This window comes from Chiloscyllium plagiosum, unplaced genomic scaffold (assembly GCF_037043375.1).
Source record: "Chiloscyllium plagiosum isolate Xiang-an unplaced genomic scaffold, Cpla_swu_hap1 HiC_scaffold_1, whole genome shotgun sequence".
Lineage (NCBI taxonomy): Eukaryota > Metazoa > Chordata > Chondrichthyes > Orectolobiformes > Hemiscylliidae > Chiloscyllium > Chiloscyllium plagiosum.
In genome coordinates, this window is record NW_028270139.1 from 67,787,711 (window position 1) to 67,814,348 (window position 26,638).

At 40.7% G+C, this 26,638-nt stretch overlaps 1 protein-coding gene across 1 annotated transcript in view; it reads left to right on the forward strand.

Moving 5' to 3' along the window:
* The window catches only part of tmem33 (transmembrane protein 33), a 45,420-nt gene extending 19,499 nt beyond the window's left edge, over nucleotides 1-25,921 (forward strand). Inside the window, exons 5-8 of the mRNA XM_043692168.2 lie at nucleotides 1,354-1,421; nucleotides 8,788-8,921; nucleotides 9,074-9,157; nucleotides 22,588-25,921. Coding sequence (XP_043548103.1) covers nucleotides 1,354-1,421; nucleotides 8,788-8,921; nucleotides 9,074-9,157; nucleotides 22,588-22,717 — 416 coding nt within the window. The 3' untranslated portion in view covers nucleotides 22,718-25,921. The remainder of the gene's footprint in view (nucleotides 1-1,353; nucleotides 1,422-8,787; nucleotides 8,922-9,073; nucleotides 9,158-22,587) is intronic.
* Nucleotides 25,922-26,638: the final 717 nt, after the last annotated feature.

The window sequence follows — 26,638 nt, forward strand, 5'->3', positions numbered from 1 at the left end:
GAAGACCCTTCCACGTCTACCATATAAAGACCCCTCAGTAGCTTGTTTGTTTCAATCGAGTCTCTTAATTTTGTTAACCCCAGCCTAACCTAAGCAACCTTTTTTCATATGCAGCCCATCATAACCAGGTATTAGTCTGGTAAACACTTGTGACACATTTTGGGTATTTTGCTAACCAACCTGTTCAGAGCTGTCATTACAAATCTCTGGAGCACTTAGAACTTGAACTCTCGTCTGTCTGCACTAAAGAGCCTGTCTGACATATTCTTAAATATGGTGACCAACGCTCTGCACAGTATTTCACATATGGTTTTACTAGTGCTATCCATACCTGAAGCATAATTTCCCTACCTGTGTTTATGATTAGGTTTGTTTATCATTCTATTAGCTTTCTAAATACTTGCATACCTGTATGGTAATCTTTGATTTGTGCACTAGGATATCCAGATCTTTCTGCAGCCCAGAGAATGTAATCTTTCATCATTAGGTCTTTTTTTTAAAATTCCTGCTAAAATTGAATACTCATACTTTCTGACTTTATGTACTCCATTTACCAGATTGTTTTCCCCTCCCTTAACCTAGCTAGATCTCTCTACAACTTCCTATGTCCTCTTCATAAATTACTTCCCAATCTAACATTGTATCATCAGAAAATTTGGCAACCATACCTTCTGTCCTTTCATCAGTCATTTCTACATGTTGTAACCAGTTGAGGTGCCAGAACTGAGCCTTGAGGCTTACCTCTTGTCAACCTGAAAATGACCCATTAATGTTTACTTTCTGTTTACTGTTAGCCAGTCAATGCTACCCCTTATCCATAAGCTTTTATTTTCCCAAAAAACTTTTGATCTGACAATTGTCAAATGCCTTCTAGAAATCTAAGTACAGTGTGTCCGCTGTTTACCCCATTATTCTCACATGTACCTCCTTAAAAAGCTCCTGTTGATTAGCCAAACATTATTTCCATTTCTCAATCACGTTGACTCTGTCTGATTGCCTTTAATTTATTCAATCGCCCTGCTATTTTTTCTTTAATAGTAGCTTCTAACATTTTTCTCATTTATTCACTTAATTTGCTATACACAGGATCTTACATGGAAACTGATTGTTGTTACACCGATTAATAAAACAGTGTTTTAGAGAAGTAGTTTTCCAATTCTGAAATGCTTCAGGATTCTATAAAGGCGTCAGAAAGTTCTAAAAAGGTACAAATTCGCCTTCTTCATAGTGAAGATTTGGAACACAGAATACTTACAGTTTCACGATAATTTCTAACTTAAGTTCATTATGTTAATTTCACTTCACTGTTTTGATGCTACAGTGAATAGTATCTTTCTTAACTATCTACTTCAGTGAGTATTTTTCCAGTTTTCTTATTTTCTCTGCTGCATGCTACAGCCTACACAAAGAAAATTATTGACGTGAGTATTGGTATTTTTGAAAGATATTCTGGCTTGCACGTTGTGATGGCCTAAAATTTGTCATTTTATTGATGTGTACTGCTTTTCAAAGTACAAGTTTCAAAAGCTGAATTTAAAAAGTTATTTTGACAGTTTTCTTTAGATGAAAATAAATGCAGAGATATTCTATGACATCATTACATACCGGCCTTGCCCCAGTCAAAAAAGTCTGGCAGGCTTACTTTCCTTACTTTTGTTAAGGAGTGACCCACATTACAGGATGTTGCAGTCAAAGGTGATAGAATTTTTAAATTACTAATGTGAAAATTTTAGTTGCCAACCTTTAAAAGAGAAGTAACACATACATACGCATTATTGGCAAAGTGCATCATAAAAATTCCATTCCAGTTTTTCCGATGAAGAGGTAAATTTGCATAAAACCACCTCTACAGATTAAAGATTGATATTTATATTTAGAAAATCACATTGTGAAACTTGTGTTGTGCAGTATTTGTTCTCCAGTAGATACTGTACTGAACTAAACAAATTTCAATTTTAATTTGCTTTTGAGGCTATGTTTGCATGCAGAATATACTGCTTTTAATTAGCAATGCTGTTAGCTCCCAAAATCATAATTCTGCGTAACTGGCAATTAGCCTTGAATATTAGTACAACTGGTGAAGAATTGCATCATTTTACATTTTGAGAGTGCCATTGATGGGCAGAGAGAGAGCCCTGTCTCATACACGCAGACACAAGAACGCATCCCCCTGCAAATAAGGCAAGGGTGCAGTCTTTCTCCAAGCTATATTCCAATTATAATTGTTATAGGTGTTCTGGCAAATTAATTAGGATTAATGCGATTGGAGATAATACATGATTAAAGATGGAGTGTACTCTGATATCCTCTATAACCCTCAAAAAGTTCACTTGACCCTAGCTGCCTATACATGTTATATGCCTCCTTTTTCTTGACCAGGGCCTCAATAACTAGTCATCCAGGGTTCCCTACTCCTGCTTGCCTTACTCTTCACTCTAATAGGAACATGCTAGCCTTGAACCCTTGTTAACTCACTTTTGAAAATCTCCCACTTACCAGAAGTCCCTTTGCCTGCAAACAGCTACCCCCAATCAACTTTTGAAAGTTCCTGTCTAAGACCATCAATTTTGGCCTTGCCCATCTTGCTCACACCCCCGCCCATTTAATTTATCTGTCATTTTCTCTTGCCTGATTCTTAGCTCCAATTGACAACTCATTTTCTACCTGGATAAAAGCAAATTACTGCAGATGCTGGAATCTGAAACCAAAAGAGAAAATGCTGGAAAATCTCAGCAAGTCTGTTAGCATCTGTAAGAAGAGAAAAGAGCTGACGTTTTGAGTCTAACTGAACCTTTGTCAAAGCTCAAAAAATGGAGAAGTTAAAAAAAAATTAAAAAGATAAATGAAATAAAATTACGAAGCAGAATGAAAACAGAGGGGTCGAGATGGGATAATCTTCTGAAGTTGTTGAATTCAGTGTTGAGACCGGCAGGCTGTAACATGCCTAGTCGGAAGGTGAGATGCTGTTCCTCCAGTTTGCGTTGAGCTTCACTGGAACATTGTAGCAGGCCAAGGACAGACATGTGGGCATGGGAGCAGGATTGTGTGTTGTGCTCCCATGATCATTCTGCTTCGTAATTTTATTTCATTTATTTTATTTATCATTTTTTTTCACTTCTGTACCTTTTAATTCTTGATTGTCTCTCTTTCTCTTGCTCCCCACTCTTTCATCACCTTTTTCCTCTCCTCTTCCCCCTTTGCTACCCTTCTCCCCTGTTTTCCATTTTGCCTCTGCCTCACCCATCCCCCACATATTTTGTCACATAGCACTGGCTTCAGCCTTGGTCATTCACAGCTCCTAATCTCTTTATAATCTCTCTATGCACTGTCATTATCACCTCTTTATTGCTATCTTTGCTTCTGGAGCCATGACTCCCCTTCTCTCAGTTTAGTATAAATACCTCTCTATTTCTCCCTTTTTTTTAGCTTTGAGTCAGTTAGATTCAAACCGTCAGCTCTTTTCTCTCCTTACAGATGTTGCCAGACCTGGTGAGATTTTCCAGCATTTTCTCTTTTGGTTTCATTTTCTACCTGTCTTGTTGTTTGGCAAAATTAGCTACCATTCACATCCCTCAATGATTTGACTGACATAGATTGTAAATAGCTGAGGATCTAACAGTGATCCCTATGCCAGTCAACCAGTTGCAGCTTGCCAACCTGAAAAAAGACACTTTTGCCAATTCTCTGCTTCCTGTTAGCTAAACAAACCTTTATCTGTCATAATGTCTTACACCATGCCATGTTCTTTTATGTTGTGCAACAATCTTTTGGCATCTTATCAAATGTCTTTTGTAAATCCAAGTACACAACATCTAACTGGTCTATTTCTGTGTACTGTGAATGTTGCTTCATACAGTTTTCCTTTCACAAAGCTATGTTGCAACATAACTTATGTCTATTGGCTATTGTGGGACACCGAGCAGACAAGGAAAAGGAAAAGGTCTAAGAAATTGTAAACATAGATCTAGGTGGCTTCTTACCTGAAATACTAATGCACTGCAATACCTCATTATCCCTTGGAACCCAGTTGTTGCATGCAAAAATTTGACTGTGACTACATTTTATTATTAGGATTATGGAAAGACACTTGGTCTGTTTTCAGCTATTAATTGCTTTCTTCTTCATGTTTAGGTGCTAATTAATGTAACTTTTTTTCTTCCAATGTCAATACTGACATCAGTGGATTTATAGATTACAATCTCCTATCTGAGCTGTTTGGAGGAAGAGGGATGCTACATAGATCAGGCTGCTTGAGAGATGCTTTTCCCAACAATTATACTAGTGTTTGCATTTGATATATGACTTATGTTGGTAGCATACTTTCTTCTCAAAAAAGTTTGATCTGCAGCACTTATATCTCTGAGAGATATGCATGACTCATTGTAATGTTGTTGTCTTCTAAAGCACCCAATTTCCATATCTTGCTTTCTATGTGAATGATGACATGTTTGTGATTTAAGGTGGCATTACTGACTAAGGTGATGTTTTTGTTATTCTTACCCAGCAATGATAATAGGGATCTAATTTCACAGAATATTTATCGCTTGCGTCAGTTACAGTGTTATACTATTTTCTGCAAAGTGATTGCAGCTTACATGCAGAATAAGACTGGCACATGCACTAATGACCTTTATTCCATACTCACCAGACATACTTCAGTATTGGCCAAGGAGAACATATTATTGGTGAGGTACAGTGCGTGAAAGTGTTCTTGAGGTCACTTCATTCAATGCTATTATTATCAGCCAGAACATATAGGACTGAATGTTGGACACCCCAGCAATTCACTTCAAAATATAAAACATTTCACTTTATATTTTTTTGTTGATTTTATGCTGGGTCATTTTGTTCCATTTTCTGCTGTTTTTGCTGTTAGTCCTATGTGGCATATATTTGGCAAATATCATTTGTTAGTTGTGACATGTCTTGGAGTTCTCAACATGTTTCCCTATTTCAACACACCTTCAATTGCCTTGCCCTGTTAAATTTCCATTGCATGCAGTTTTCTGCCCCCGATCCTTTTCATCGAATAATAGAATCCCTACAGTGGGGAAGCAGGTCATTTGGCCCATCCAGTCCCCATCGATTCTCTGAAGAGCATTCCACCCAGACCCACTCCCCTACCCTGCATTTCCCATGGCTAATCCGCCTAGCCTGCACCTTCCTGGACTCTGAGTAATTTAGCACGTCCCATCCACCTAACCTGTATATCTTTGGACTGTGGGAGGAAACGCGTGCAAACACAGGAAGAATGTGAAAATAGCCAGTCACCCAAGGCTACAATCAAATCTGGGTCCCTAGCACTGTGAGGGAGCAGTGCCAACCACTGAACTTACATGCTGCCCGATCTGCATATATTGAAAACTACTCCCTTTCCTAGGAATGGCTGGTGTGGGTAGAGCCTCTGTAAAATCTGGGCCTGCCGCCGCTCTCCTTTTGTAGCCTGGGCTTGCCACCACACTCTCTGTGCAACACTGACCTTTGCTTGCCATTGATCTCCCTGTGCAGCATGGGCCTTGACCTTCTGCTGTTGCTGTTCCTTCTGTTCAATGTGGTGGGACCTAGGAAAAGTTGCAGACACACAGTTGTCATAGGGGATTTTAATTTTCCTAATGTAGACTGTGACTGCCAGAGTGTTAAGGGCTTAGATGGGGTGGAATTTGTCAAGTGCATTCAGGAAAGTTTCCTCAAGCAGTATATAGAGGTTCCTACATGGGAAGGGGCAAAACTTGACCTACTCTTGGGAAATAAGGCAGGACAATTGATGGAAGTGACAGTGGGACCAGTGACCACAGTTCTATTAATTTTAAAATAGTTTTGGAGAAGGATAAAACTAGTTTACAGGTTCAAGTTCTAAATTGGGGCAAGGTGAATTTTAGAATTAGACAGGAGCTTGCATCAGGATGATTGGAGTAGTTTGTTTGCAGGCAAAGGGACCTCTGGCAAGTGGGAGGCCTTTAAAATGAGATAGCTAGTGTTCAAGGACTATATGTTCCTGAGAGGATGAAGGACAACATTGGCTTGAATAGGGAACCCTGGATGACCGGATAGCGAGGCTTTGACCAGAAAAAATGGAGGCGAGACCCGGGCAGCTGGGATCAAGGGAATCTCTGGAGGTATACAGGGAATACAGGAGTTTAGAGAAGAAGGAAATCAGGAGGGCAAAAAGGGGGCATGAGATGGCTTTGGCTGAGAAGATAAGGGTGAATTCAAAGAGGTACTTTAAGTATATTAAAGGAAAAAGAATTAACTAAAGAGAGAATAGGGTCCCTCAAGCACCAAAGTGAACATGAATGTGTAGAACTGCAGGAGATGAGCAAGATAGTCAATGAATAGTTCTCTGTGTTTACCCTGGGGAAAGACATGAAGACTTGGGAACTTGGGGAAGTTATTGGTGATATCTTGGGGACAGTCCACATATCACAGTAGAGAATGTGTTGGATGTATGAAGGTGGATAAATCTCCTGATCCTGACCAGGTACAGAGGAGCCTCGATTATCCAGAGGACACGGGCAGATAGTGTTTTGTTTGGTTAATCAAATTCTGGGTAATGAAATACCGGATAACATCGTTTAGCCAAGCATTGGGACCTTGCGATCTTGCTGGATAATCTGATATTTGGACAATCGAATGATGGATAATCAAGGTTCCTCTGTATATCCAAGAACACTGCAAGAGGTTAGAGAAGAAATTGCAGGGGCCCTTGCTGATATTTTTGCATCATCATGAGCTACAGATGAGATCCCAGGAGACTGAAGAGTAGCAAATGTGCCTTTGTTCAAGGAAGGGCTGCAAACAAAAGCCTGAACTATAAACCAGTAAGCCTAACATCTTTGGTGGATATGTTGCTTGAAGATTCTGAGGGGTAAGATATACATGCATTTGGAAAGATAGCGTTTGATTAGAAGTTGTCAGCATGGCTTTGTGAGTGGGAGATCATGCCTTCCAAATTTGTTAGAGTTCTTTGATAAAGTGTCCCGGAAGATTGGCGAGGGCAGGGCTGTAGTAGTCTATATGGATTTCAATAAGATCTTTGATAAGGTTCCACATAGTAGGCTCCTCTGGAAGGTTAGACAACATGGAATCCAGGGTGAGCTGACAAATTGGTTACACAATTGGCTTGATCGTAGGAAGCAGAGGGTTTATCCACCTTCATACCTTAATATGGAAGCATGCTTGTCAGACTGCAGGCCTCTGACGAGAGGAGTGCCTTGGGTCAGTGCTGAACCCATTGCCATTTGTTACCTATGTATCTCATTTGGATGAGGTTGTACAAGGCTTGTTTAGTAATTTTGCTGACAACACTACAATAGGCGGTATCGCGGACAGTGAGGAAGGTTATCAGAAATTGTAGCACAACTGTGATCAATTGGGGAAGTGGGCTGAGAAATAATAAATGGAGTTTAATATAGATAAGTGTGAGGTCTTGCATTTTGGAAAGTCAAATCAAGGTTAGAGTTTCATAGTGAATGGTAAGGCCTTAAGGAGTGTAGTGGAACAGATGGATCTTGGAGTTCAGGTTCACAGTTCCCTCAAAGTGGGGTCACAGGTAGACAGGGCAGTGAAGAAGGCTTTTGACATACTGGCCTCATCACTCAGGGCATTGAGTATCAAAGTTGGGAAGTTATGTTGTAGTTATACAGGACATTGGTGAGGCTGCACTTTGAATATTGTGTTCAGTTTTGGTCACCTTGCCATTGGAAAGATGATCTTAAGATGGAAAGAGAGCAGAAGAAATTTACAAGGATGTTGCCTGGCCTCAATAGTCTGAGTTACAGGAAGAGTTGGACAAACTAGGACATTTTTCATTAGAGCATAAGAAAGTGAGGGTGGACCTTATAGAGGTGTGTACGATCATGAGAGGATGGATAGGGTGAATGCATTTAGTCTTTTTTCCCAGGGTTGGGGAATTGAGGACTCGAGAGGAAAGAATAAAAGGGAACCTGAGGAGCAACTTTTTTTACACAGAGGGTTCAACACACATGGAATGAGCTGTCAGTGGAGGTGGTTGAGGCAGGTACATTAACAACATTTAAAAGGTATTTGGACAATACATGAATAGAAAAGGTTTAGAAGGATATGGGCCAAGTGCAGGGAAATGGGGTTAGTGTGAATGCACATTTTGGCTGGCATGGACTAGTTTGAGCCAAAGGGCCTGTCTCCGTGCTGTAGGACTGTGATTCTATTTCATCCCTTTGAATTCATGTAAAACTTGACAGTAACTGTTTTGTGATTTGGAAAAACTAATTGTAGAGTGAGAGGTGTGGTTCCCTGGGTTTCTGGGGCTGCATTCCTTTGAGATAGGGAAGCAGCAGAAGATTGACATTTATCAGAGATTTCTTTTTAAAAGTTTAAATTGAAAGGTGTGCATTTCTTGAGGGTTTTTTAGGGGCCTGTGAGGGGGAGAAATTTACTATCCTGGTGTTTAGCCTACATTTGACGCCAGGCTTACAGAATTGTGGTTACTTTTTAAGAGACTCAATCCTTTCTTCACCTGAAACATTGAGACTGTTCATATCTCCTCAAATCGTGTCAGACCTACTGGGTATTCCCATTTTCTGTTTACTTCAGATCTCCAGCTTCCATAGTATTTAGCTCATGTTGCAAATTTATAAAGGCTGCTTATGGGCATTATTTCAGATTGTGAGCAATCTTTACTCTGTTTTTGCGTCCTATGGATACAGTTATTTCATGTTACATGAATCTGTTTTCACATATCTGTCTGCAGCCACCAGTAATTGAACAGGCAATTTGTATTCTTTCATTATTCTGTTTCTTTACTCTTAGATTCTGGGTCCAACCAGTTTGGCCTTTCTGAGGTCAATCTTGGATAAAATTTCAGCTAATCAGCAGAACATTTTGAAGTTCATTGCCTGCAATGAAATTTTTCTGATGCCAGCCACCGTCTTCATGCTTTTAAGGTAATCTTAGTAGGTCTGTTTAAATACTCCGAGCTTCACAAGTGTAATTTAAAAGTACATTTCCTATTTGATCAATCTAGTTATTTGCATAGATGCTTAACAATAGTGAAATAAGTATCAAGTAATCATTTTGTATCCTTCTACTTCAATAGTGGGACTGGAAGCTTGCTGCAGCCTTTCATTTACTACCGATTTCTTGTACTACGATATTCCTCACAAAGAAATCCCTACTGTCGGTAAGTATATTTGTTATTTTAGAGATTGGATCACTTTCAGCAAGTGATGTCTTTATTTCATGGAATGGAGTATAAAAATAGTTTTGCTAAAGCAATACGAGGCATTAGTTAGACTTAGAATACTGCAAACAGCTTAGTGCCTCTTCTTGTTCGGCCAAATGGCCTTGATCTGCACTGTAGGGAATCTAATTTGTAGAGAATATAATCTAATATCTAAGCAAAGAAATACTTTGAGGCAATCTAGAGAAGGTTTAGTAGGATGATCCTGCATATGGAGGGATTTTCTTAAAAGAAAGAGTTGAGTAGGTTGGTCCTGTACTCATTACAGTTTAGAAGAATGAGAGGTGTTCTCCTTGAAGTTTGAAGGATTCTCAGGGGACTTGTCTGAGTAAACGTGGAAAGGTTGTTTTCCCCTTGTGGAAGAGTCAAGATGAAAGGCATAATCTCAGAACAAGTGGTTGTCCAGTTAGGACACAGATGAGGAATTTCTTCCTTCTAATGATAGTGGAATCTGTGGAATTCTTTACTGCAGACAGCCTGTAGAGGCTGGTTTGTTCAGTGTATTCAAGGTGCTGTCATGGACAGATTTCTAATCAGCAAAGGATTCAAGGATTATGAGGAAAGGGCAAAAAAATCATAGATGAAGACAATGTGGGAAAGTGTGAGGTTTAGCAGGAAAAATGTACTTTAACAGGAAGAATAGACTACGTCTCTATTTTCTAAACAGGGAAAGACTTGAGAAATCTGAAGCAAAGGGGCTTGAGAATTCAGTTGGCAGTTAGGAAGGTAATTGCAATGATAGCATTCATTTTAAGAGAACTAGAATATAAGAGCAGAGATGTACTGATGAGGCTGTACAAGGCTCTGGTTAGACCACCTTCAGAATATTGTGACACTTTTGAGCCCTGTGTCTAAGGATGGATATGCTGCCCTTGGAGGAAGAGCCTCACAAGAATGATCCAACAATCGAAAGGTTTGTCATATGAGGAGCAGTTGAGCACTCAGGGTTTGTACTTGATGGAATTTAGAAAGATGAGGAAGATCTAATTAAAACTTACAGAATACTGAGGGGCCTGTACTGAGGTAGAATGGATGTAGAGAAGATTTTTCCACTAGTAGAAGAGAGTAGGTCCATATGTCAGAGCCTTATAGTGAAGAGGCAATCCTTTAGAACTGAGATGAGGAATGATTTCTTCAGCCAGAGGGTAGTGAATCTGTGAAATTTATTACCGTGTGGACTGTGGAGGCCAAATCATTGAGTGTCTTTAAGTCAGGTTCCTGATTAATAAGGGGATCAAGGGTTACAAAGAGAAGGCAAGAGAATGGAGTTTAGAAATATATCATCCATGAACATATGGTGGAGCAGAATCAATGGGCCAAATGGCCTAACTTTGCTCCCTATATCTTATGGTCTAAACTGCAATTCTAGTTAGAAAAATATGGATTTTTAAAAATATAAATTTTGGTGTTAAATATTTTTCCATAGGCTATAGTACTTGGTCCTTGCTTTTCATAGTATATTTCAATTATTAAATTACGATGCCAAAGATGTATTGGGCTGGTCAGGTCTGCACCAGCTCTGTGCATTTTTTTTCTCATGCCAATCTTCTACTTTCTCACCAGAAATCTTTGTATTTCCTCTCTTTAATTGTCTCATTCCGTCTTGAATGCATCAACTGAAAATGCCTTCAGCGCACTGAAGAGCACTCCAGATCGTAAATACTCACTGTGCAGAAAATATGTTTTCTCACCTTTTTATGTTGCTTCTTTCAAAACCATTTAAAATTGTGCCCTTTAGTTCTCAATCTGCTCTGTTCAGATCCTTCATGATTTTAGAAAACATCTAGCTGAGCTCCTCTTGGTCTTCTCTACAATGAAAATAGCCCCAACTTCTCCCATCCATACTCATAACTGATGCTTTACTTGAACTGAAACCATTCCCATAAAACTGTCTGCGCACTGTTTAGTACTTCCAGACCCTTCCTAAAGTGTGGTGCAGAACGCGACACTAACATCCAGTTAAGATCCAATTGTCAAACTGTCCTTTGTAACCTCAACATAACCTCCATGCTCTTGTACTCTATGCCTTTTTTAATGAAATCTGGAGTACTGCATGCTTTGTTGACAGCACTCTTGATTTACTCTGCCAGCTTTTAATGACCCTAACGCAAATATAAACTCAGGTATCTCTACTCCTCCATGCTGTTTAGAATCTTTTGTCTTATGTTGTCTCTATTGTACCAAAATTTATCATCTAATATTTCTCTTCGTTGAACTTCATCTCCCACTTGTTCCCCCATACAACCAACTTGGCAGTTCTTTTCAAAGGTCCACATCAAACTTCTCTTGGCTATAATGTCATCAAGTTTTGTCTAGTTCCCAAACTTTAGAAATTGTTCCCTGCGCACCAAGATCTGGAAAGCAAGTAATACAAATCCCATAAGACTTAAGATATAAGAGCTGAATTAGGCCACTTGGCCCATCAGGTCTACCCCACCAATCGATCATAGTTGATATATTTCTCAACCCCATTCTTCTGCCTTAGAGTCATGGAGTGCAGAAACAGCCCCTTTAGTCCAACTTGTCTATACCAACCTGATATTCTAAATTAATCTAGTTCTGTTTGCCAGCATTTGGCCCATTGTCCTCTAAAACCTTCCTATTCACTTACCCTTGCAGATGCCTTTTAAACGGAATTGTGCCAGCCTCCGTCACCCGCTTTGGCAGCTCATTCCATGCACACCCCACCCTCTGAGTAAATACGTTGACTCTTAGGTCCCTTTAAATCTTTCCCCTCTCACTTTAAATTTACGCCCTCTAGTTTTAGACTCACCTTCCCAACAGAAAAAAAACATGAACTATTCACCCTATCCATGCTGCTCATGATTTTATAAATTTCCATAAGGTCGCTCCAGCCTCCCGATGCTCCAGGGAAAATAGCCCTAACCTATTCAGCCGCCTCCTATAGCTCAAATCCTCCAACACCGGTAACATCCTTGTAAATCTTTTCTGAACCCTTTTCAAGTTTCACAACATCCTTCCGATAGGAGGGAGACCAGAAATACACACGATATTCTGAAAGTGGCCTAACCAATGTCCTGTACAGCCGCAACATGACCTCCTAATTCCTATACTCGATGCTCTTTCCAATAAAGGAAAGCATATCAAATGCCACCTTCACTATCCTATCCACCTGGGACTTCATTTTCAAGGGGCTATTGAACTTGCACTCTCAAGATCTTTGTTCAGCAACACTACCCAGGACCTTTATCAATAAGTATATAAGACCTGCCCTGATTTGCCCTCCCAAAATGCAGCACTTCACTTTTATCTAAATTAAACTCCATTTGCTGCTCTTGGCCCATTTGTCCTTGTTCTCTGAGATAACCTTCTTCCTATCCACTACAAAACCAATTTTGGTGTCGTCTGTAAAATTGGTAATCATACCTCCTATACTCACATCCAAATCATATATATAAATGACAAAAAGCAGTGGACCCAGAACCTGTCCTTGTGACGCACGACTTCAGACGGGAGGCCTGTGATTAAAGCAACCCTACACCACCATCACCCTCTGTCTCCTAGTTTCAAGACAATTTTGCATCCAAATGGCTGGTTCTCCATGGATTCCATGAGATCTAACCTTGCTAATCAGCCTACCATGCAGAGCCTTGTTGGGTGCCTTACTGAAGTTCATATAGGCAACGTCCACTTCTCTACCTTCATCAAAAGTCTTCATCACAATCAAGTTAGTGCGGCATTATTTCCCATGTACAAAGCCATGTTAACTATCCCTAATCAGCCTTTGCCTTTCCAAATAGATGTAAATTCTCTCCATAACCCTTGGTCACCTTATTGATCAAGAAGCTATTTTTCTGTTTTAAATACACTCTGTGATCTAGCGTCTACAGTCTTCTGCAGCAATGAGTTCCACAGATTAACCACACTCTCACTGAAGAAATTCCTCCATATCTCAGTTCTAAAGAGCCATCCCTTCACTCTGAAGGTGTGGCCTCAGGTCTAGTCTCTCTTTCTAGTAGAAACATCTTCTCTGTTCCTACTCTCTCCAGGTCCTTCAGTATTCTGTAACTTTCAATTAGATTCTCCCTCATCCTTCAAAACTCCATTGATTACAGACTCCGAGTCCTCAACTGCTTCTCATATGACAAGCCCTTCATCCCTGGAATCATTCTTGTCAAACTCCTCTGCACCCCATCCAAGTCCAGTATATCTTCCTTAGATACAGGGTGCAAAGCTGCTCATAATATTCCAAATACAGTCTGACCTTTTGCCTTATACGGCCTCAGCAGTACATCTCTGCTCTGTATTCTAACTCTGTTAAAATGAATGCTAATATTGCATTTGCCTTCCTAACTGCAAACTGAACCTGCATGTTACCTTGAGAGAATCCTGAAGTAGGACTCCCAAGTCCATTTATGCTTCATATTTCTGAAGCCTCTTCCCATTTTGAAACTTGTCTCCACCTCTATTCTTTCTACTAAATTGCATAACCTCACACTTTGCCACATTGGGCAAAAAATGGTAAATGAATACACTCTCCTAGCCTGTTCAAGTACTTCTGCAGCCTCTAGCTTCCTCAGCACTCTTGTCCCTCCTCTATAGTTGTGTCATCTGCAAACTTATCAACTATGCTCTCTGTTCCATCGTCCAGTTAGTTAATGTATAACGTGAATAGTTGTCCCAATACTGATCCCTGTGTAATTCCACTAGTCACCAGCTGCTATTCTTTCTTTAACTTGCACATCACTTCGTCAAAGAATTCGAACAGATTAGTCAGGCATGACCTCCCCTTGACAAAGCTGTTGCTGAATCAGCCCTGTTTTGCCATTCATAATCAAGTATTCCACAATGTCATCTTTCGTAATGGACTCTAAAATCTCACCCACAACTGAGGTGAGCCTAACCATTCTATAGTTTTAGAACATAGAACACTACAGCACAGTACAGGCCCTTTGGCCTTTGATGTTGCGCTGACCTGTGAAGCCAATCTGAAGCCTATTCAACATAACTATTCCATTTTCATCCGTATGTTTATTCAATGGCTATTTAAATGCCCTTAACGTTGTCGAGTCTACTACTGTTGCAGACAGGGTGTTCCATGTCCTTACTACTCTCTGTATAAAGAAACAACCTCTGACATCTGTCCTATATCTATCGCCCCACAATTTAAAGCTATGTTCCCTTGTGCTAGCCATCACCATCCAAGGAGAAAGCCTCTCACTGTCCTCCCTATCTAACCCTCTGATTAAGTTGTATGTCTCAATTAAGTCACCTCTCAACCTTCTTCTCTCTAATGAAAGCAGCCTCCAGATGCTCAACCTTTCCTTATAAGATCTTCCCTCCATACCAGGCAACATCCTGGTAAATCTCCTCTGAACCCTTTCCAATGCTTCCAAATCCTTCCTACAGTGCGGTGATCAGAACTGTACGCAGTATTCCAAAGGTGGCCGCACCAGAGTTTTGTACAGCTGCAACATGACCTCATGGCTCTGAAACTCAATCACTCTACCAATAAAAGCTAACACACCATGTGCCTCCTTAACAACCCTATCAACCTGGGTAACAACTTTCAAAAGTCCATGTACATGGACACTGAGGTCTCTCTGCTCATCTACACTACCAAGAACCTTACCATTAGCTCAGTACTCTTTATTCCTGTTGCTCCTTCCGAAATGAATCACCTCACGCTATTCCTCATGAAACTCCACTTGCCACCTCTCAGCTCAGCCCTAGATAACCTGCAACATCCTTCAGCACTATCTACAACTTCATCGACCTGCAAATTTATTAACCCATCCTTTTGTGCCCTCATTCATATCATTTATAAAAATGACAAACAGCAATGGCTCCAGAACAGATCGTTGCGGTACACCATAAGCAACTGAACTCCAGAAAGAGCATTTCCGATCAACCACCACTCTTTGTCTTCTTTCAGCCAATTTCTGATCCCAACTGCTAGATCACCCTCAATCCCATACCTCTATATTTTGTGCATTCGCCTACTTTGGGAAACCTTATCAAACGCCTTAACTGAAATCCATACACACCACATCAACCTTTTTACCCTCATCCACCTGTTTGGTCACCAGCTCAGAGAACTCAGTAAGGTTTGTGAGACATGACCTACCCTTCAAAAAAACTGTGTTGACTATCCCTCATCAACCTATTCCTTTCTAGATGATTATATATCCTATCTCTTATAACCTTTTCCAACACTTTACCCACAACTGAAATAAGGTTCACTGGTCTATAGTTACCAGGGATGTCTCTACTCCCCTTCTTGAACAAAAGCAGAAATAGCAGGCAAAGCTCAGCAGGTCTGGCAGCATCTGTGGAGAGAAATCAGAGTTAATGTTTTGGGTCCCGTGACCCTTCCTCAGAATTGATGGTCAGCGTCAGAAGTCATGCGACAGCAGGTTACAGTTTATCAAGTTCATTTGAAATCACAAGCTTTCGCAGTGCTGTTCCTCTGTCAGGTGAAGTGATGAAAGGGCAGTGCTCTGAAAGCTTGTGATTTCAAATGAACCTGTTGGACTGTAACCTGATACCCCGTGACTTCTGACCTAGTCCACCCCAGTCCATCATTGGCACCTCCACATCAGAACTGATGGTAGTTAGGAAAATGTCAGTTTGTATGCAGAAGATGGGGTAGGGGTTGGGGATACAGAGTAAAGGATAGGTGTGGATAGAGCCCAAAGAAAGAGAAGAACAGTTGAGCAGACAAAGGAATGGATAACAAGCTGGCTGGGAGGGTGAATGGGGATTGTTTGTGGCTAACAATGGATTGTGTGTAATAGCAGACTACATGATAACAAGGCCTGATGTGTAGGGTAGGGGCAAGGACATGGGGAAGTTCAAGCCCTAAAGTTATTGAACTCGATATTGAGTCCAGAAGACTTCAGAGTCATCAAGTAGAAAATGAGTTGTTCTTTCAGCTTATATAGTTCTTAAAGTTTCCTGTCTTCTGCTTCCCTTCCTCCCTTAAACAAGGGTGTTATATTAACTATTTTCTAGTTTATTAGCTGCAGTGGAGTACAAGAGCAGGTGATGTTAGAGTTGTCTACAACAATTTAACAATTGACAACTGGAGTACTGTGCACCGTTCTGATGACTGAATTAACAGGAAGGATAAGATTGTACTAGTGCAAGTCGAGGTGTTTTTTTGCTGAATATTGCCAGGATGGGAGAATTTTAGGTAAAGAGGATATGTTCAGCCCATGTTGAGGTGGTTAAGAGTATTTTAATTGTGGTGTGTAAAATTTGAGAATCATAGATGAGGTTGATAGAAAGAATAATACACCACTAAGAAAGGTGAAGAACTGGAGGCGCAGATTTAAATTAATGGTAGAATAGCGAGAACAGGTTTGAGAAATTTTTTTTCTCCCAGAAGTTGTTATTGGAATTCAAGAATGCAAGAGTGGTATAGGCAGAAACCCTTTTATGTATTAAAATGTACATATATGTATTTGAAATAATATGTCTGAAAAGGCAATGAACCAAAAACTAGAAAGTGGAAGTGAGTAGGATACTGTCCTTTAGCCAGTGTAGACATAATGTGCAGAATGGAGACTGGTGCTGGAAAAGCACAGCAGGTCAGGCAGCATCCAAGGAGCAGGAGAATTGACGTTTTGGGCATAAGCCCTTATACCCGAAATGTCGATTCTCCTACTCCTCGGATGCTGCCTGACCTGCTGTGCTTTTCCAGCACCACATTCTCTACTCTGATCTCCAGCATCTGCAGTCCTTGTTTTATCCTCTGTGTAAAGTGCAGAATGACCTTTTTTCCATAAATTTATATTGTTTCAGTGAGTAATGATTATTTGGCTAGTGTCTGAAGTTTGAGTAATGTATCCATTTTATAATTGAAGGTTGAATTATTTTAATTTTATTTGATGTATTTTAGAACATTAGTATCTTGAAAATCTTGTACTGACATCAATTACTTTGAAATGACCAACTTGGTTTATACTTTTGAATATGACTAAGAGGAGGATTTTGGGGGGGAATCCAAGATGGCAGTGGTCTGTTAGGTCTAGTGTGCTGGGGCTTCACATCAAAACCCAAGTGAGGTGGGTTTTCATCTCGCACCCCTCCATGCTAGTCATTCTCAAGAAAAGTCTATTAAAATAACATAAAAAGTGCCAAGAACCTTTTAAAGTTGGATGATGAAGTCTAATAAAGGAAAGAGAGCCAAAGGATTGCAGCCAGCAGTGCACTCCCCTACAGCACGGAAGTGGCCCACAGCCCAGACCCCCATGGTGCCTCCTTTGAACCTGTTGGACCAACAGAATCTAATCTGAGTTTGTTGGATCTACGTGTTGAGGCGGTTGAACAAAAGACCAAGGTTTCGGAGACTGAGGCAAGAGAATTTGGAGGGGCGGATCAGAACACTGGAAGACCAGGTTCGGGCCCTGATGGATCAGGTCGATGACCTCAAAAAATGAAGGTCGGAGGGAAAACTTGCGGACTGTCTGGCTCCCTGAGCGCAAGGAATGTGAGAGCCTGGTTACCTTCCTGGAGCAGTGGCTCCTGCCACTCCTGGGACTGGAAGGTGTGTGTGTGTGTGTGTGTGTGTGTGTGTGTGTGTGTGTGGAGCGGGCCCACTGGATTGCAATGTGTTGGTCCTGATTGGATCAGCGCCCCTACCTGGTCCTTGTGCGACTCCAAGGTTGTAAAGACACGCAGCCCATAATCGTAGCCTGCAGACTGGGAAGAGATTCACAGGCCCTGGTGTACAAAGGGTCCAAAATTATGTATTTTCAGGACTTGTCTGGAGACATAATCAAGAAGAGGAAATCCTTTCAGATCAAGAAGAAATTGAGAGACTTGAATATCCAATGTTCTTTGAAGTACCCAGCAATACTGCGTTTTAATCATGGAGGGTCTGTTTATAATTTCGGCTGGGCAGAAAAAAGAAGGAACTTTTTGGAATCTTTGAAATAAGTAATCCGGGTTGGAGGGAAAAAAAACAAAGACAATGGTGAGGAGTGGTTATTTATTTTATGGCAGATGAATAGGGTTGATGTATGGAGGGGACAGGGTGGGCACCCACTGTTAACTCCCATGTGTGTAAATAATAGGTTTTTTTGTTTTGGTATTGTTTGGGTCTGGGGCTTGGCCTTAGCTGGAAGGAACCAGGATGGTTGTAAGGTTTGGGATGAATGCCCCCTATGGGCGAAGGGGGAAATCTCCAGCAGTTTGTTGTTTATATGTTTGTTTGGTTAAGTGTAGTGGTTAGTTTTTTAATTGTAGGGATAGCTTTTAGATCTGAAAAATTGTGTTTTTTCCATTCGGCGCACCATAAATAAGCTTCTTCTCGGGGACTGTGGTCGGTCATAGCTAGTGGTTTATTTAGATAGTTCACCTGGAATATAAAAGGGAGCACTCTCTGACTAAAAGAAAGAAAATATTCTCAAACCTTAGAAGGGAAATAGTTGACATCGCTCTGCTGCAGGAAACACACTTAACTGACAGGGAACATGTGAAGTTGCATCAGGGAGGATTTGGCAGGGTATTCTTCTCCTCTTTCAACTCCAAAAGTAGAGGTGTGGCCATACTAATACAAAGGGACCTCCCATTCCAGATAGTAGAACAAATCAAGGATGAATATGGGCAGTTCATCATTCTCAAGGCCTTAACACATGTGGAAGAGTATGGCATCCTGAATGTCTATTGTCCAAGGGTGCAATTTCTAAACGAATGGCTTTTGGGGTGCGCCATATAATCATACGAGGAGACCTTAACCGTCTCATGGACCCCGAGGTAGACAGGATGCCCAGGGGTCTCTTAGATATTTCCCTGCAATCTAAACAGCTAGTGGACTTGTGCGGGGAGTTGAGGCTGGTGGATGTGTGGAAATGTCTCCACCCTAATGGTAGGGATTTTACCTTTTACTCCATCCCGCACAAATGCCACACGAGAATTTATATGTTCTTTCCTCCACTTGTCTGTTTAGATTAGGTGTTGTCCTGCAGGATTGAGAACCTGTGGACCATGTGGCAGTGTACTTGGATGTCAAGATTAAGGATAATGGAGTAGACATGCAACACTGGCGCATAGATCCATTTCTTTTAAAGAACAGTAAATTTATTGTGCCCTCAAAAGGGGGTTGGGGTTTTCTGGGATGTCAACTCGGGTGTGACTAGTAATCTGTTAGTGCCTTGGGAAACTGTCAAGGCGTACTTAAGGGGTTTGATTATCTCATATTCAGCAACCAGGAAAAGGAAGAGAGAGGAGCAGCAGTGGATGCTCAAGGCCCAGCTAAAAGCAGCCGAGTTGGCATATTACGACAGATCGTCTGTGGTCAAGCTGCAGAGGGCACGGCTCGCGGGCTGCTCAGAATTCAGTGCTCAGGCAGGTGGCGAAGAGAGAGGTTACCTTTGCAAAGCAAAGGTTATTTGAATACGGGGATAGGCCGGTAGATATCTGGTGAGGAAGAAACATGCTCTGTAGTCCACTGTCTCCATGAGGGAGAGAACTGGCGCTGTCACTCATGAGTCGAAAAGTATCAATGTCATATTTTGGAAATTCTATGTGGAGTTATACTGGTTGGAGGGCTGTGTTCCTCGGCTACTATATCCTATGAGAATGCTACAGCTGTTGCTGGCTCGACAGGTGTTGCAGCGATTAAATGGCTGGCTTGGGTCCTTTATCTGGTGTCATAGACACCCTCTCATTAAATTTATTAAGTTGTAGCTCCTACAGGGTATAGAGGGGGTGGATCTGAAGCGATATCAAATAGGTGCCCTGCTGTCATATGTGGATGACTGGGTGCACAAGGTTCTGGGGTCGATTTGGCTTGACATCGAGGCTTCTCAGGTAAGGTGTCCCCTCTTTAATTTATTGTTTACGGATAGGGTAAAACCCATGGCTGAGCATTGTAAAAGCCCGATTATCTTAAACACAGTCAAAGTGTGGAGAATAATGCGGCAGGGCGAGGGAAATTCGCAATGACCTCACCGTTCACCCCTTCAGTTGGAGCCCCAGTATTTCAGCTGGGGTCAATGGACTCCAGCTTTAATGTGTGAAGCTTTATTTGAGAGAGAGGTCCTGATGCCTTTCAACCAATTAAGTCACAAGTGTGAGCTATCTCTTCCACTATCTCCAAATTAGGGACTATATACAGAGAGAGACCATGCTCTGCTATAAAGAGAAGAGTGCTCCGGTGTGTGGGCACTCTCTCGATGAATACCCTGTACCATCTAGAGAGGAGGTGATCTGGAGGATTTGGAAAGATTCTCTGGAGTCAGGAACTAGGAGAAGATATTTTGCCTGAGACATGGGAGGACATATGGGAGAATGTGAGGAAAATTTTGATATACAAAAAAGCGCAGTTGAAGATTCTTCACAGGGCCCATATGGCTCCAGAACAGTTGGCAAAGATCAAGAATGGAGTGTCTCCAGGATGTTCTAAATGTAAAATTGGCACAGGCACCCTTACACATTTGTTTATGGTCATGTTATAGAGTCATAGAGATGTACAGCATGGAAACAGACAGTTTGGTCTAACTTGTCCATGCCGACCAGATATCCCAACCCAATCTAGTCCCACCTGCCAGCAACCGGCCCATATCCCTCCAAACCCTTTCTGTTCATTTACCCATCCAGATGTCTCTTAAATGTTGCAATTGTACTAGCCTCCACCACTTCCTCTGGCAGTTCATTCCACACACGTACCACCCTCTGCGTGAAAAAGTTGTCCCGTAGGTCTCTTTTATATTTTCCCCCTCACCCTAAACCTATGCCCTCTAGTTCTGGACTCCACCACCCCAGGGAAAAAACTGGAAAGTCTTGTACTGTCTTTATCCTATCCATGCCCCTCATGATTTTTCTCTGTAAGGTCACCCCTCAGCCTCCGACACTCCAGGGAAAACAGCCCCAGTCTGTTCAACATCTCCCTTTTGCTCAAATCCTCCAATCCTGGCAACATCCTTTTCAAGTTTCACAACATCTTTCGGATAGGAAGGAGACCAGAATTGCTCGCAATATTCCAACAGTGGCCTAAGCAATGTCCTGTACAGCCACAACATGACCTCCCAATGCCTGTACTCAATACTCTGACCAATAAAAGAAAGCATACCAAATGCCGCCTTCACTATCCTATCTATCTGCGACTCCACTTTCAAGAAGCTATGAACCTGCACTCCAAGATCTCTTTGTTCAGCAACACTTCCTAAGACCATACTGTTAAGTGTATGATTCCTGTTGAGATTTGTTTTCCCAAAATGCAGCACCTCACATTTATCTGAATTAAACTCCATCTGCCACTTCTCACCCCATTGGCCCATCTGATCAAGATTCCATTGTAATCTGAGGTAACCTTCTTTGCTGTCCACTACTCTCCAATTTTGGTGTCATCAGCAAACTTAGTAACTATTACCTCTTATGCTCACATCCAAATCATTTATATAAATGACGAAAAGTAGTGGAACCAGCACCGATCCTTGTGGCACTCACTGGTAGGATCTGTGAATACTCTGATGCCATAGTTAGTGAGTTGGAAGGGATTCTGGGAATCAGGATTAAGGTGAATCCAGTATCCCATCTTTTGGGATTGCCAAATTTGCCCTTGTTGGAGAGCACAGGCAGAGACAATTTAACATTTTCACACACTGTGCAAGGAAGGACATTCGAATGAACTGGATCTCAGCACAGCACCCCCCACCCGCTTGCCTGTGTCTCATGCGGTGGCATAGACTGGTGAAGGAGTACACTGCCCAAGATTATCGCACAAATGTGGTGTGCCGGATCACAGAACCATTCTATAAGACATGGCGGTCCAGGGGCCCTGGGGGGAGGAAGCTTGATAAATACGGGTTTTAGAACTGATGCTCTTGTGGATGGGTGGCTTGGTGGACATGGTGAGTGGTGGGATTGAATGGAACTGAATTGAATTTAGTTTAGTGAAAGTTTAAGTTAGCTAATTTAAGATTTGTTTTGTGGTAGTTTTGGTGTGTTCTGTAGAGTAGTTGGTAGTTTCCTATTAACATTTTTATAATTGTATTTCTTGTATTTTTATAATTTTGTAAAAGAATAAAAACTTATAATAAAAAAATTTGAAAAAATGAGGATTTTGCTTATTTTCCTTATGCCTACTGTATCATTTCCTACATGATTTTGTGTGTGACTATCTGCCTACTCATTTGTTGTTATTATCAAATGATAAAGTGTATCTCTTGAGTCTGCGAGTTCATCAATTGTACTGTGCTTTTTTTGTTTCCTATTAAGTGTCAAATGTTCAAGCAGAGCAATAAATATTAACTTTTGAGGAAGCTCTCTCTAATCATTTCTGGGACTTTGCTCGCAAGTGAATTTTGTTGCTTATTGTGAATTTAAGAAATAATACTGAATAATAAGAAATATTCCTTCTAAAGATATTACTAACTTTCTTAATTGTGTTTGATATGCAGGACTCTCTTTTCGGAGCTGAAAATGCTATTACAGCATTTAATCATGAAACCTGCTTGCCCTGGATTTTTGCGAAACATGTGTCTTAACTGTATTTCTTTTATAAGCCGATTGGCTCCCACTGCAAATTAAAGTGAGCTGGAACAACAAATCCTCTGAATGATGAATAAACATGCTGAGCAAGCAGTATCCATGTTAGTTGCTGTCAATCCCAAATATATTCCAAAAGTCTGTGTATTTTTGTAAGACCCTTTTCATATGAAATTTTAACTTAGAGACTGAAGTTCAGTTCTAAATGGTTTCAGTTAAATTTCCTAGCTAAAATTTTCAGCTGAGATATTGAATAGCTAAAATGTTAGTATTGGTTTTTTTTAATCAAAAAATGACTTGATTAGGTAATGAAGGTCAAATCAATATTTACTTTTAGGCAACATAATGGAAGAGGAAAAGTGGTATAACAGGTCTTTTTTGTGAACCTGTTAAATGTTCATTGTCGTCGATTTTGTTATCTGTACCCTACCTTTATTTTGTATTAGCGTGTCCTCAGGTACTGGTACCTGGTTAGAGTAGGAGCTATCAATTTGACAGTGTCTGAGTTACAGATGAGAGGCTCTCCACATCTTGAAGTGCTATATGTAAAAACAAGCACTGGTGCACTAACAATGGATGCACTGTACGTGGATGTCTGTTTGCCAGTCAAGCAGTATACCCATTAGTTAGGCTTATCAAAATGTTTTTGGGGTGACACGAGTTTGGAGTCTGATTATGATAATACTCTGAAGTAAATATGACTAGGGTATGAACTATAATTTGTGCTGGGGTCTTTGCAGAATAAAATATGTGATATAAACTGTGTATTGTACACTTCCAGGCTCTCAAAATGTATTCTGAACTGTTAGGCAAAACATTTCACATTATCTTTCTAAAATGGTCTGACATTAATATATCAGAGTTTCAATATTGGAATGAATGAATATTATCTTTAATGCATGTAACCTTGTCCTATTAATTGCACTGAAATAATTCCTTTATGGTTGTAAACGTTTTCATCTTATTCTCAAAATCTGTATTGGTACAGAATGTTCACAATAATGAAAGTCGAGCTAAATTAGCTAGTAAATTTAAAAAATAAACTTTTTATAAAATATAATGTTCAAAGTTTCCTACTTCACAAACCAAATACTTATGGAACAATTGTCACCCTTACAAATACAAGAACGACTGATACTGTACTTTTTGTTAATACTCTGGAACTGTAGGAGATTTTATTGACTGGAAGTTACTGTACCTAATAAAGCTTGACAGTAAAGTAGCTGTGTTATTTTCTGCAATTCAAATACTTCTTTTGCAATTACCTTTATAGTCATGTCAATTTTCTCATCTTTTATCAGAGAAGTTTAATTATCGAAAAGTTCCTGACTGAGATTGTACTGACTAAATTTGCAACATTACCAGTTATTGGATATTAGATTGCAAATTATAATGTACCCAATATAATAATATGATTTTTAAAACATTAGTGATTGTTTGGCTACTTTGCAAATTTTGAGCATAAATCAGCTTTGAAAGCTGCTATTGTTTAAATGTATTTTTGTATTGCTTTGTTTAGATACCTTCAGTTTCCTACAGCTTTAGGCCTTCATCAGCTGAATTCAGTTATTTACAAGACTTCGGGCTGAATCTTAAGCCTTTTTTTGACTAAGTACAAGTTGTACTGAATTTGGTTAAGTGATTCTAGCCATGAGGCAGAGTAAGTTTTTGCACAGTATCTTACCAGACTCATCGCATTAATTGGCGTTTCAGCCCTTATAATGAGCATCATCTCTGAACTCCACCCCATCTTGCCATGCACTGTTTCCAAAGCAACTTGTCACTAAATGGAGATCGTGGAAATGACTGGCATCCCTGGTGCAGTACCTGTTTAAGAGACCATTGTGCACCGAGATCAGCACTGTCAGTGAGGATCCTGTGATGTTTCTGACACTTTTCTTAGACGCGGCAGATGAGGAAAACAACCTTCTACTTTGTAATGTTGTCCTGGATATTTTGCTGGATAGATTGGTGCAGAGGCAGTTTTTTTTTCTCTTCCCTTAGAATCAGCAGACGTCAAAACATGCCACCTTGATCTGAGATTGTCACCTTGTTTAGAGTAGTCTCAGCCAATCTGAAGGAATGCCCAGCAATGTAGGACGCAGATTAATCTCTTTCTGCACTCCAAAAGTGTCAGTGCCCCCTCTTCTCTCCGAAACCTGTCACTTATTCTTAACTTGGCTACTGGGCCCACCTCCCACCAAAGTTCATGCTATACCACTTTCTAATAGATGTAACACACTTCTTACTCACTCCAACCTCATTCTGCAACACCACTAACCCTGCACACCCTATGTGCTGACTCTTCATTGACTTTGGAACCCTACACATCTGCATCAAAAGCAGTTGCTGTGCTACTCATGTTAATCTGTAATGTCTGCCTCATCCGAGGAGCAAAATGGGGGCAAAGTCAAGATGGTGTGCTGCCTGTTATTCCATTCCTCACCCCTTATGAGTTGAGGGTCCTGACTGTGACTGACTGCCCCAAGCACAATTTGGACTGGTATTGGGGTATGCCCTTATTCCTATGCTGGGATCCCTTGAGCAAGGCAACCACTGCCACCTCCTCCCCCCCCCCCCCCCAAACTGAAATGAAGGCTGCTAACTATTTTGGCAAGCTTCTTGTCTTTGTGTCTGCAAAATGGCAAAGGAGGTTACCAATAAGATGAGCTTGGTATTTCTGGCTGAGGCGGCAACACGCAAAAGGCAAGGTAAGGATGCTATGAGCATCTAGGGAAGCTTAGAGAGTGACCAAGAATGTGAGCAGAAAGTACAGCAATGCAGTCTGGTCCAGTCCATAAGCTTGAATATTATAATTTTGAATATGATTAAGAGGAGGTTTTTGTCTTATTTTCCTTATGCCGATTGTATCATTTCCTAAATTAATTTGGTCTTTGTGTGTGAATATCTCTGGGTGACCTTGAGTGCACAGTGTCCTTGCTGCAGCATTGAAATGCAGAAATGTCCTATAAGTGAATCAGACATGTGCCATGAGGGCTTACAGAGGCTGGTACATATTGGATTTGGATGTGTGTGGCCCGTAATGTGTGCTTGACATTTTGCTATCTGATGTTCTGGTCTTTTGGAACAAACTAAGTTGAATCCACCAAGAACCTACTTTGAGTTCCCTGTTGAGATTTCTTGATGGCTAGTTTTGTATTATGAACTTGTTATGATCATGTATATGGTGTTTAATCATGTTAACAAGGCATTTAACAACCAATAAAAATGTCAATTGAGAACTCACCACTGCTGAGCAAACTCTTGCCATGCCACTTGAGAAAAGTGTGCAAAATGATCTTGAGATGGTGATCACAGAACCTCTCGATAGCTTCTACTGCTTATCTCACTGTAGCTCATGCTGTTCAGAGCCTGATAAGATTCCCCAGACTCCAGCTAAAATATCAGACATGTCTGATAGTTAGGCAGAGTTGACTTTATGGGAGTTATGTAGCCAAACATTTTTATCTTGATTTGCTAACTGGAGTTGTTTTAAAATGATGCTCACCAAAGTGTTTACAAGTCAGTGATACATGATAAAATTCTATTGCTAAAGCACTAATGTCTAATGTCACTTTCTTTTCTGAATGTGCGTGTGGTTGGCTGGGCAGCATTTATTACCCAACCCTGATTTTCCTTGAAGGTTCAGGTGAGCTGCCTTGAGCTCTACATTCCATTTAGTGTAGGTGCACCCACAATGCGGTTAAGGACAGAATGTGCAAGATTTTGATTTTTGGACATTAAAGGAACAGTGATATTTTTCCGGGTCAGGAGGATTTGTCCCGGAGAGGATTTTGTAGGTGGTGTTGTTTCCATGTGTTTATTGCCCTTGTTCTTTATAGATGATAGTGATTGTTGGTTTGGAAGGCAGTGTCGAAGGAGCTTTATTGAATTTCTGCAGTGCATCTTGAAGATGAAGCACTCATTCTGTGCTGGAGATGAAGGTAGGAAATGTTTGTAGAC